General features: G+C 41.3%; 1 protein-coding gene across 4 annotated transcripts; it reads right to left on the bottom strand.

Moving 5' to 3' along the window:
• Positions 1-498: 498 nt before the first annotated feature.
• Positions 499-9,037, bottom strand: pfkfb3 (6-phosphofructo-2-kinase/fructose-2,6-biphosphatase 3). 4 transcript variants are annotated; one of them, XM_022214977.2, is made up of 15 exons: positions 8,783-9,037; positions 6,231-6,359; positions 5,996-6,092; positions 5,838-5,904; positions 5,658-5,732; positions 5,513-5,569; positions 5,275-5,399; positions 4,977-5,184; positions 4,737-4,883; positions 4,544-4,648; positions 4,303-4,432; positions 4,052-4,179; positions 3,699-3,887; positions 3,419-3,441; positions 499-1,899 (listed from the first exon to the last, which is right to left on the bottom strand). In XM_022214977.2, the coding sequence occupies exons 1-15, from the start codon at positions 8,850-8,852 to the stop codon at positions 1,893-1,895; spliced, it is 1,557 nt and encodes a 518-aa protein (XP_022070669.1). In that variant the 5' UTR covers positions 8,853-9,037; the 3' UTR covers positions 499-1,892. The 4 variants fall into 4 exon arrangements, with proteins under 4 accessions (XP_022070669.1, XP_022070667.1, XP_022070666.1 ...); XM_022214978.2 differs by lacking the exon at positions 499-1,899 and adding an exon at positions 1,925-2,873; XM_022214975.2 differs by lacking the exon at positions 3,419-3,441 and having other exon boundaries at positions 6,231-6,356.
• Positions 9,038-12,688: the final 3,651 nt, after the last annotated feature.

Here is a 12,688-nt window from a genome sequence, read left to right on the forward strand (position 1 = left end):
ACTAAAATTCCTTTGTAAATTTGACATATTTATCAAAACTAACCATGTGTTGCTTCTTTGAGATTTGAAGTGAATGCATGAGTAAAATGCCCTCATGCCTTTATGAAGATGTTCAACCACATATTCACAATATTTATTTAAGGTCAGTGTAAATAAATATTTCATTTGTTATTATTAGTCAATATTTTTACCAAGCATTTAGCTTTTAGACATGTTTGTTAAAATTACCACAAACCTTTATCTCGCTGTACTTCTGAGAACTTAGCTTGGTTTTCTCGGTGGTTTCACAGCTGCTTCCTGAATTGACTGTGTCACGATTCTGCTGATAAGCAGCATTTGGCTCAGTGTGTGATCCGTGTAAATGTAAGATAGTGAAGGCAGGAGTGACGGAACACACTGTGGACACTGTAGGTTAGCTCCATAAATGGAAGCACAAAGGATGGCCTGAATATTAATGTTGGATTTGAGCCACATTAAAAAACAAACAAATGAGTGGTGTATATTTTCCCGCAGTGAATTTATTGGTCCAGCAGATGCAAAAATCAACTGTACAACATATTCTCAAGCACAGTGCTCAGATTAAAACAAGGTGCCTCTCCCATCAAGCAGTCATTTGAAACAACATAAAAATAAATAAAGAATATAATAAAACAGTTTTTACAAAAAACAAATTTCAAGTATTTCAAACAAACATGTTAAAATTTTGACTGAGATAAGTAAGTATCTGCTTCTTTCTCAACACTTATCATGCTTTCCATTCAGTCTCAACACAATAGTACATAAAAAAAGACTTGCACGCATTTAAAAAGACTCCCGTGAGTGTTCCAAGTCATCTCCCATCCATGGCCAGTTATACCATATGTACACTAACATTTACAAAGATATTATTAACAGCACGCGTTGTGTTAGAACAAAAATAGAGGTGCTTATATTTGTGCGTAGCCGACAACGACAGCAAAAGAATAATTAGCTCGAAAACAAAGTTTCCCATCAGTAGAGTGAAATACATGCACTGTGGCACTGAAACTAAACAAAAAATTAAAATAAATATTCTCACTGTGACAATGTTGAAATGATATGTGGAGTTATTAGGTGAAATGTGGTGCCTCTCCTCAAGCAATCAAGTCCAGAGAAATTAGCAAGAGAAGCGGCGTCAGGCTTGCAAAACAAGCACTACAGGCACTCTAGGGCAGAAATCACCTCCACTACCGTGAAGTAACATGACATAAAAACACATAGTGACAAATTAATCCAAACAAAAGCAAAAACATATCACCGCTGTGCAAAATATCGCTTACTTTGTTGGGTGTCAGCATTCGAAGGGGTTAATTAAATCATGACGTTATCCAAAAAGATGAATACATGAAAAAGGATTAGCTGAAGGTTTGGGCATGAGAATTAATCTTTGGTCTCTCTAAAATATTAAACCACAAGCTATTGGTTTCCCAGAGAGCCATCTGAGGTGTAACAGGAATGACTGCTGATTTAAAGTAGTCACAGTTTCTCTATCTGAACAATTTAGACGAGAATGTCTAACAGTTTCCCCCCAAAAAAATACACCAATTCATCAATCTCACAAAGAAAAATCATGTCTGACAGCAAGAAAGGGAGAATTTAAGAGTCTTGTTTTGATTTGACGGTTAAATAACCATGATCCTTTTTTTCAACAATGAAAGGTGCAGTAACTGGTGTCCTTGTTTGACATAATTGATGTTTTAGTGACAGAATAATGTGGCTTTTAGGAAAGTAACTCTTCATTTTCACTTTTCCTATCCTAGTCGTTTCATGTCGTTTTCAGTGAGTTTTCGTCAGTGATCCACTTTCTGACCTCACGACGATGCAAAGTCACTGACAGGGCTGCAGGAAGTCATGGCAGCCAGATGAGCTTCTCCTCAGGTCCTGCAAACACAAAGAAGAGCAGCACCTGATAAGTACACACCATGGAGCTTCCAGAACCAACAACTCAAAAAGACAACACTATCGTACCTTGCAAAATTATCGTCTTAACTAACGTAATCCCTAAACCATAAGTTACATCACCCGTGTTTTCTCAGGCCCCAACTTCCTCTATGATATATTTAGCAAGCAACAAAACTAGCACGTAGCTCTTGAGTGTGTGAACAACTCGCTGTGTGTGCACCACGTTAATCCTCAGGTGATTATGAATGAAGCTTACGAGAAGACCCAGCACAGTTATTCACGGTTTTCCACTGCGCCAGAAAAACTAGAGCTGGCATGCTATTTCTCCTCATGCAGCCGTGAATTTTATTTACACTGCATGTTCTTTTCACACAAAATCATTGCAAACTATTTACATATCTACAGAGGTCGACTTTCTCAAAGAAATGGCTATATAAAACTGAATGTAAACAGAACCATAATATTGGACAAATAAAGTCAGGAGGATATTAGCTAACGGCTATCAGCGAACAAAAACCGCTCTTCTGAAACTTCCAAATAAATTTCTGCTTTTTTCTGAATGTAAAACTATCAAATAACTCACTACTGAAATTTAGCCAGTGAATATTGTCAGACTGTTTGCATGCTAAAAAGCTAACTCTCATTTTGTTGCTAATACATTTGATTAGTATGCAAATAAGCACATCAAGCAGACGCTAGCTTTAGCACGTTACATTTGAGTCATTGCTAAATGAGCCTGCAGGCTGGATATTTTGCAAAAAGCTTGGCTACCACTTAAGAGAACTTGTCTTGTTTTGAAGTAGAAATTTGAAACATAAGGATGAAATTTCTCTGGTGTTGGGTTCAGATATGGCTGCTGGCAGAACTATGAAGCAACTGCGAAGCCTCTACTGTGTGTTTACCTTTGAAAGACTAAGAGCGAAACCATCTCTAGATAGTGAAGGATGGTGCGTCTTTAAGCAGCACAAGACAGACCAAAAATAAACCAAACACACAGACAGTCAGCATGAATCAGTGGAGTATCGTAACAAGCACAGTGTAGTGACGACAACAGACAGGGATCTCAGGAATGTAAACTGGAGAGGGGAGTTCCCCAGTAGATAAATATGAGCACTTTTCTTTTCCAAGACTTCCAGGAACAGTAGTTCTACTTCAGTATGAAGTACCATTTCCCATGAGCCAAATGTGGATCAGTATAGGCTTACTGTAAAACACTGTTGATAACAACAACTTGTAATTATGTGGAAATCTTAGAGGTAACACAAAATGCTGGTATGTTAGAGTACATGTGCTTTTGGACATCACTATTTCTTTACATAATTGAATTTAGAAGTGAGATTTAAGCATGAATAAAGTTTTTTTTTTTTTAATTTCAGTGACGGAAGTCCAGGAAAAGAAATGCCAGCAGTGAGCACAATGTCCACAAAGATACAGCAACAGGAAGTGAATGGAGGGATAAATGACAGAGCAAGCCAGCCAAAGATGTGCAAATACTTACAGGCAAACTTTGCCCAGCCAGTGCTGTGAGGTGCAGCGAAGGAGAACGCAGCAGAGGAAGAGGACGAGAAACAAGTGAGTGAACGTACATGCAGAAACTGTCAGAGAGGAAAGAGATGCAGGAAATGCTTGTGGCTTTGTTAAGAGGGATTTCCACTCTGATAAAACACCCAATTCTGCATTAGCATTTATTTTATTTATAGCTTGCGACTGGCCTTCAAAAACCCATTTCAGCTGACACCTGACAACCTAAAGTTAATGTATGTTTTTTAGAGACATACCTGTCCAGCCAGAGCAAGAGGGAGATGAGAGGGGCTGCAGAGGGCCAGTGAGGCCACAGAGGGGGGCAGCTCCTGGATCGGAGCCTCGTCCAGATCATCAATGCGAGGTTTCTTGATGTTTGACTCGGGGCTGGTCAGAGGAGTAACGCTGTTCCTCCTGATCAGGGTGCCAGGACCCCTCTTAACCTCCTGCAAGCGTAACATAAACATACAAAAATTAGAAGCCAAGCAAGTGCAACGTGAGGTTTTATGCATAAATGACTGAAGCAGCTGATCACAGGATTTCCTCTGCTATTCTCACAAATAAAGGAAGTGATACTGACTTCAATTCTCAGAAATCACTCAACCATTACCTCCGGTCTGTCTCTGTGGGTGTTTACTGCCTCCACATTCAGAGAGATGGACTCCACTTTGCACCCATAGGCGACTGGGGTGAGCTTCAGCACTGTGTGGAGGGGACACTTCAGGTAGGGCATCTCATCTGGACCAAGTGGCAGGACAATATATACATTAATAGAGGTAAAGCAGACCATATTTAATACCATAGCATCATATTTAGATCCTGGCCCTGAGCTTGGGGGCTTGTGGGAGTTGTAGTACAAACCTGCACTCTTGTCCAGGAAGTAAGCCAGCAGGCAGCGCATGACAGCCTGGTGGCAGATCACCAGGACATTCTCCTGCCTCTCCAGCTCCATGATGACTGGCTCCACGCGCTGGACGAGGTCCTGATAGGACTGCAATCAGGAGGGTGGAGGCGGTTATTAATATCAGCATGTGCTTGCTTCTTGTAGGATTTGCTGGTGGTCTGAATTTTAAAAGATGTTCCGTAATGGCTGTGTGTGTACCTCTCCAGCAGGGTAGCGGTAATAGTATTTATCTTCATCTCTCAGAGCAAATTCTTCTGGGAATTTCTCCTTCATTTCATCATACGTCATCTCCTCACACAACCCCTGAAGAGATCAAGCACGTCGTCAGTTTGGCATCAACAAACAGAGCTGTGTTGTGTGGTTTGAGTGTCTGTCATAGAGAGACACTCACAGCATCAATCTCGTTTAGAGCCTTCCACTGTTCGTATGGGACTCCCAGGTGCTCAGCGGTCTCGATGCTGCGGCACAGCTGGCTGGTCCACACCTTCAGATTCTTCAGATGCTGCTCCTCCACAAACCGAGCCAGGGCAGCTGAAAACTACAGCAGGAAGGGAACAGTATTCAGCACCTGTCCATCACCAATCAAGTCAGCCAGAGATGTTCATCATCTTCACAGTGGTCTTGTAAGTACCTGTTTGCCCCTCGGCGAGAGGCCGGAGTCGCCACCCAGTCGTCCCTCCAGGTTGTCGGTGCTCTCTCCGTGTCTGCACAGGTAGATGGTCCGTGGCTGGACATGGATGTTCATCAGGTAGTACACAATCTTACTCTGAATGTGGTCCTGGATGCGGTTGACCAGAAAGCGGCGACCCACATCTATCACTTTGATGAAGGAGAGATCCCTGGAGGGAGAGGACAACCAGGGAAGGGTGAGTGCTTTGTGTGAAGGTTTGTATTGGATGAGGGACACGCACTGGTAAAATCAGTGGTACCTGTCATGCTGATCAGGATCCAGAGGTTGGTAGCTGGTTTTATAACATTCAATTCTCCTATGGAAATCCAGCATGGCTTCAGTCTTGTTGCAGTCGCGATAGTCCGGACAGGACACCTTCACTTCCTGCACAGGGAGGAAAACTGTCAGACGGCAAATAACACGCCTGATGCCACAGAGTTATTAACATGTGAATTCGTTGAACACAGCAAAAGGGTGATGTCATGTGTGTGACTCACCATGATGTTCGATGCGATGACGCTGGGGTCGTCACACACGGATTCAATAAAGAAGACCTGGGCAGAAGAAGGAGATGCTGTTTAATGGGCTGCATTGGCACCGGTGTCATACCTTGGCTGCTGTGGTCGCCGTAGCAACTTGTACCTTGAAGCTGTTCTCACTGCCAAACTTGAGGATCATGTCTCGCCTCTCTCTTGTTGTGTTGGTGGCGTCAAAGACCTAAAAAAAAACATCAGAGAGCTTTATAAGACGAAGGGATTTCATCAGGCCACATATGAGGAAACAATCTTCAAAAAACATGAGATTCCTGATGGGTAAACTCACTGCTACTTGGCCTCCCTCGTCCTTCAAATAGGACTTGACATCCCTCAGAGCTGCTAAGGCACACTGCCTGAAGAATGAAGATGATGAAGGTGTCACTTCAGTTACTGTTAAACAATACTACAATAATAAGTGATTGTGCAGAGGGTCAGGGCACTTACTGCCTGATTTTGACGGCATATTCATTATCAGGCTTGAAGAAGTCATAGGAGCTGTAGTTCTTGACCGCCTCCCTGCGATACTCTCCTACATTGAAGACTACAACACACACAGGAGGACACAAGGGTGAAAACAGTGTCCCGGAGTTAGAAACACGAGTTAATGCCAAAGTGTTCCTGATGAGAGACTGAACATGCTGTCTCCACATTCAAACGTGTTTTAGGATGTGTCATCTACCTTTGGTAGGCATGCCAATCCAGTTGAGGTAGCGGGTGAGTTTCTTGGACATGTACGTCTTGCCTCGAGCTGGCAGACCCACCATCACGATGACGGTGGGGGGGTTGGCGAAGTTGGGGACGCCAGCTGCTGCAGAGAGGGACGGCAGGGGGAATATGTCAAGACAAACAAGTAAATATTGTACTTAAAAGGATGTTTATTTGAGGTAATGAAGGAGCAGAAGACACCACGATCAGAATTTTGAACATCTTCAGCTGGCCACTAAGAGCTGCGACCTGTCTGAATTTATTTATTGAAACCTCTACTCTATAATCTCCATTTCTGCCTCCACTGACACACTCCCAGCATGCACGTGTCTGTCTGCTGCCCTCAGTCTCGGCCTTTACTTCCACCTCGCTGCACGTCTGACCCACTTTTGAACTGCCCTGCACGAGCCAGCATGAGCTCTTTAAACTTCACCAGATATACATTAACCCAGCCCCCTGAGGTGGGTTAGATCTGACAGTACGCTGTATATCCCTGTGGGCTGCTTCATGTTACCATGGCTGATGTCAGAGGAATGTGGGGCGTTGATTCTCCACTTAAAAGAGCCTTTGTAGGACACCGAGTAATATATACTTTTCATGTGAAATTTCCTCAACAAACAGAGCTCTTTTTTCTTGTCATTCATCACCTAATCACTCCCTGAGAGCTCTAATGTACATTTCCTCACAGCACTCCTAATTTTGTTTCCATAACACAAGCGTCACGTTGCCTAAATGGAAAAACAAATTAAACTCTGAGTGAGTGTGAGCACATCCCACAATCTCTATTCTCCTCTCCTCCATCTACAGCATCCCAACCCTGTGCTTCATATCTCAGCTGTCATTTTTAGCTCATAAGACTTCAGAATTCTTGACCATGCATCAAAAAAGGCAACTTCTGAAGCACAAGTGAGAGAGAAGCTATGGTTCCAGCATGGAGAGTTTTCGGTTGTTGATTAGGAAACCAGAATATCCCATCAGTGATCAAAGAGTACCGGTCGAGCATGGCCTGTTCTTTTAACTTCTTTACACTGTGCAACCTTTCAGCTGCTCATTCTGTTACCTTCAATTTGCTCATTTGCACCCCCTGTCAAAAGTTTTGAGACACTTTCTCATTCAAATAAATTAGAACCCGTCTCAAAACTTTTGACAAGGGGTGTAGTTACACTTTAAACAACATTTTCGCAGTCTGACGTGACAATACCGACTGTACTAACGTCACGTTTTGCTGTGTGTTTGCCGAACAAACTGACACTTTCATCCCTTCCCTACCATCATCCTCTGATCAATTTCAATAAATCCAAAAAGAATTACTCTGAATAATATTGTTGAAATCAATCAAGGCAAATGAATATATTTATCTTTGATCATCTTAACAAATTAGCAAATTGAGAGAACGTGACTTGCAATCTGATTTTCAACAATGTGTCTCTACCAGTCAAAAGTTTGGAAGCACCCTCTCATTCATTGCTTTTTATTTATTTGTATTATTTTCTACATTGTAGATTAATCCTGAAGATTAACATATTTTTGTTTACAGCATAATTCCATCGGTATAATTTTATAGTTTTGATGTCTTCAGCGTTAATCTACAAGGTAGAAAATACTTTAAAAAACCCACTGAATGAGAAGGTGTGTCCAAACTTTTGACTGGTAGTGTAACTACTGTGAAATCAAATTTGCCTCATGGTGAAGAAGACTCACATTTTTCTTCAATATATCACATTATGTCACAGCATTTTAAAAATTGGATTTTAATGTTCTCAAGCTGCAGCACTTAAAACTGCACGCTAAAAGAAAGACAGAGTGCTATTCCAATTTTTAAGCTAACGCAGGTGCGTCACTGGACTTTTCTGGGTTTAAAGTTGCACATACTTGACGTCGGTCTTTCTCACCAGCTGCCATAGAAATTCTCCTCTCTGAAAACCTAAAAATCAGCTTTCTCTGTGACATTAAACTCCATTTTTTCCCAACTCACGTCTCTGAGTAGTGCTCAACTCAGCAGCAGCATCATGTTCGGCCCATGTGTACGCGCGCTGCCGGCGGACCAATCAGACACCTTACTTCAGAAAGCATCGCGCGCAGGTGTCGGGACCCCGCGGTTACCATGGCGACGGGAGCTTCGTCCTGCTCCGGAGAGCACCTCGTGCCGACGAAGCAGCCCACCGGCGAGTTAAAAGACCGGCGGTGATCAGCGGGTGCACCGAGGACAGCGATATATCCGCAAAAACACAGTAAAAAAAAAAGAAAAAAAGAGAAAGAAATAGCGCCATGGAGAGGCTGAAAGTGCAAACGAGATGAAGTTTATTCGACAGTTCGTTGTTGTATGGCGGTAATAGCAGCAACGGAGGGATGCTAACCGGCAGTAGACACACATGTCGTCAGCCATAACTGATAAAAAACTGAGTACCGCTAAATATTGTGTAAAATATAACAGTCAGACCGCCACATACAAGCTAATAATACCTACACATATCAAGTAATGGCGAGGAAAAACACAAGGAAGCCATAAAGACAGCAGCGTCTTACCTCTCCGCCTGTCATCCTTGGTGGGAACCCAGATCTTTTGGATCCTGTTCTGGGTGAGCTCTCTGGGCATTCCTTATTGGCTCAAGAACCGCACAGTACACGAGAACCGAGTGGCTTAGATCCGGGAGTGAAAAGACCGTAAAAAATAATCAAAGAGCCGGTGTTTGCGGGTCCGAGTGTCCGTTCAGATGCTGTTCAGAGTATCTGCAGGGCGCCGTGAGTCGAGCTAATCTGCCTGTCTGCGGCTCACATCCGCTATTTAAACCCCGCCCGGAGCAACGTGACGCCATCACGACATCAAACACACGCACGCACGCACGCACGCACGCACGCACGCACGCACGCACGCACGCACGCACACACACACACACACACACACACACACACACACACACACACACACAGAGAGAGAGAGAGAGCGAGAGCGAGAGAGCGAGTCACTCCAAAGCGCCTCACTGTGGTTAACTTTATTTATTAGGCTGATCATTTTACATGCAATATTCAGTACCGTTCACAAGTTTGGGGGCACTTAAAAATGTCCTTAATTTTGAAAGAAAAACTTTTTTTCAATGAAGATAACATTAAATGAATGATAAATCCATTCTAGACATTGCTAGAATAGAATGGAATGGAATGGAATGGAATAGAACAGAACAGAACAGAACAGAACAGAACAGAACAGAATAGAATAGAATAGAATAGAATAGAATAGAATAGAATGGTTTTATTGTCATCATAAATGGCATGACGAATATATAAATAGCTTCCGCTGGACGGTGCATGACAACAAGCAATAAGAAATAAAATATCAGCATTAAATAAGAAAATCAGATGTACCTATATAACAAAACAATATTAAAAAAGACAACAACTGCAAAGGAGGCCAGATGGGAGGTAAATGAGATGGAATAAGAACCAGTAAATAGAATAAATATGTCAGGAAATCGCACATATAGGACATTGCACATATAGGAAAAACGGTACGCTAATTAGTACGATCGCAAAAAGGCTGTTATCGTAATTCATCGCTTTATTACGTGTATTTAGCGTCTATTGTAGCATCAGTACAATTTAATATATTATCAATTAACTCTGCTCCATATAATACAATACAATGATTTGCTGTTAGTTTTTATGCTTTTATAATGCGTCCCGCAGGTTGTTGTGGTCTCAGCATGTATATGGCATTTGAATGTAATTTCAATTTCCACCTGTTTACAGCGATCGAACAACACCCAAAAAAATCAGTTTATTATCTGAAACTCAACAGTTTTTCTCCACATCCGTGCTTGCTGTGATTAAAAGACTTTTAAATTGTATTTTAACACCTCCACTACCACCGTGAAGGTGTGAAATGAAGCCTGAATGTGAATGAAACGTGCAGAACCTCACATCCTCCCCTCTGCTTCCTCACACTGGGCTGCCCCATTGAGTCATAATGGACAGAACTGTGCATATAGTGACTGGGTGTAGCTTTCAAAACCCCACATTGGCCAAGCACATTGTCATCTCAGTGCACAGTAAAGGGAAATGTTGAAGGAGACTCCCTTGGTAAATTACAGTGAAATTAGCTCAGTTTTAGAACTAGAGTGTGATTGGCAGCTGAGGGAGCTGGAGAGGTTGTCCGACCTAATGTAAAACTAAAAAAGAAAATAGTTTTGCTGGATCCAACAAAAGGTTTAAAGAGTATGTAACTTTACAATTACCATGATGTGAACACTCCAAATTGGGTTTTCTTATTTTAATTGTGGCCTCGCTGTAAAAGAAAAATGACTTCAACTGTTCTTGCCATTCTTAACTTTTTACAGTGCCCTGAAATTCCTCCGTTGCCTCAGTTTGGACTTGAAAGCCTTCTGAACTCTTTCCAACCTCTTCTGAAAAACACGATTCTTTATGTCAGTCCCACTAATTTCCTGTCTACCAAATGGAGTTTATTAATCAGAGTGACAGACTCTTTCATGTTGACCACCCGAACAAAGAGCAACCGACAGATAAAAGAGAACACCACTGTAGCAGAGGTATTTATGTATTGGACATCCCTCTGAAATGTTTAAACACAGTGGCAGAGTGTAACTAAGTACATTTACTCAAGTATTGAGCTTAAGTGTAATTTTGATGCCCTTGTTGTGCTACCTTCTAAAACTACTTCACTATATTTTGGAAGCAAATGTTGTACTTTGTACTTCACTGCATTCATTTTACACCCTTATGTAGTATTTTTTATTCATATTTTGCAGATTATACATTTAAATCAACTAATAAACAATTTTATATATTATAGATCAAGCACCTTTAGTCCAAAATATTCAAAAAATACATATGATTCTGAAATGGGCCATTCTGTGTCATTAGTACTTTTAAATTCAGTGCTTCAAGTATATTTTGATGTGAATACTTTTGGACTGACACTGAAGTCAGATTTACAGTGTAGTTTTGCTTCCTTTACTTAAGTAACAGCTCTAAATACTTCTTCCAGCACTGTTTAAATATTCTCCAGTTACAAAACAGAGGTGAAGGGAGCCGTACAAGGTCAGGTTATCATCATTCCACCTGAAGGATTCGGACGTGTTCAGGCTCAGGTAGAGAGACTGGGGTTGTGAAACTAAAACAATAATTTTCCTTAGAAAAACAGAGCAGGAAAGATAAAGTTTATAGACACACAGATAGTGTCTGGATTTTGTCACCATGCTTCAACTTTTCTCTGATTTTTTTCTCAAATTGCAGAAAAAAGAACAACATGCCTGCTGGAGAAAAACCGCTTATGACTCAACTGAAGCTTAAACAGCCGCAATACTGTGCTTTTTTTCCATTTCATTTCATTTCCTTTATTTGTTTCAGAGGGACACTGCACATTAATAAACATTTTATAAAAATGTAAATACACCCAAGTTAGCCAAAAGGCTAGTTTACATCAGTTGTCCCCCCTGCCAGAACTAAAAGGCCAGTACCTGGTAGGGAAGAAATAAAAAAGATATACAATATATACAAATGCAAAATGCAAAACACCATAATAACATGCTGGGTTGATTTTCTCACATCCTCTATACAGCATATGCTGGCAGAGAGACAGTGATGTAGATTGTATTCTGTCTCAGGAGGACAACCTGCTTGTCTGTCTTGGAACAAGTTTCCATAAAAATAGATGTTAATCCATATGGGGCGAGGTCTAAATGAGTAAACGGTAATTAAAATGATATTTGTGAGGAAAACACTTGATTAAGTCTTTGGTCTTTAATGACATTTACTTTGATTGATGTTGTCCTTCTGGATACAAAAGGCTTCATAGTTTGTAAATGAGACTTTAAATGAAATACACAGAAACAGAATAAGGGCAAATCTCTGCTTGTAAAGAATAGATCAGCAGAAATGGTTCAATGAGTACAATTAACAATATTGTTATTGTATAGTACACATTAGCATTATATCCACACCTCTAATATTCTGTAGGTCCCCCTAATGCCACCAAAACAGCCCTGACACATCGAGGTCTGGACTCCACAGACATCTGAAGGTGTTCTGCAGTATCAGGATCTAAGCAGCAGATCCTGGAAGTAATGGATCAGACCGCCATCTCCTCCACAGGTAAACAATGCACAGACCCCAGTCATCACAAGATGTAAAAGAGTACATGATTCATCAGATTTTCATACAGTTTCATCAACTTTTTAAGCTGCTACGAGTGTCATCTTGATAACATTTACTGAATTTTAATATCTAGCATTCAATAGTAAATACCAGTTCATTTCATCCCTGCATTCTGGGAGTTGGTGCTCCATGGTTACAGTGGTTAGTAAGGAAGAACAACTGGTGAACCAGAGACAGGTTAAGGTTAGTCCAAGGCTCTTTCAGGTACCATCACTCACTTTTATTGGACAGGACAAAACAGAAATAACTTTTTTTTTCTCC

The sequence above is a fragment of the Acanthochromis polyacanthus genome, chromosome 1 (assembly GCF_021347895.1).
Source record: "Acanthochromis polyacanthus isolate Apoly-LR-REF ecotype Palm Island chromosome 1, KAUST_Apoly_ChrSc, whole genome shotgun sequence".
NCBI lineage: Eukaryota > Metazoa > Chordata > Actinopteri > Pomacentridae > Acanthochromis > Acanthochromis polyacanthus.

Coding starts and splice junctions, on each gene's coding strand:
- pfkfb3 (XM_022214978.2), bottom strand. CDS start 8,852: ATGCCCAGAGAGCTCACCCAGAACAGGATCCAAAAGATCTGGGTTCCC. Junction 5,570..5,657: donor GCAGTGAGAACAGCTTCAAG/GTACAAGTTGCT, acceptor TCTTCTGCCCAG/GTCTTCTTTATTGAATCCGT. Junction 2,874..3,418: donor TGGCTGGGCAAAGTTTGCCT/GTAAGTATTTGC, acceptor TGCTGCTTAAAG/ACGCACCATCCTTCACTATC.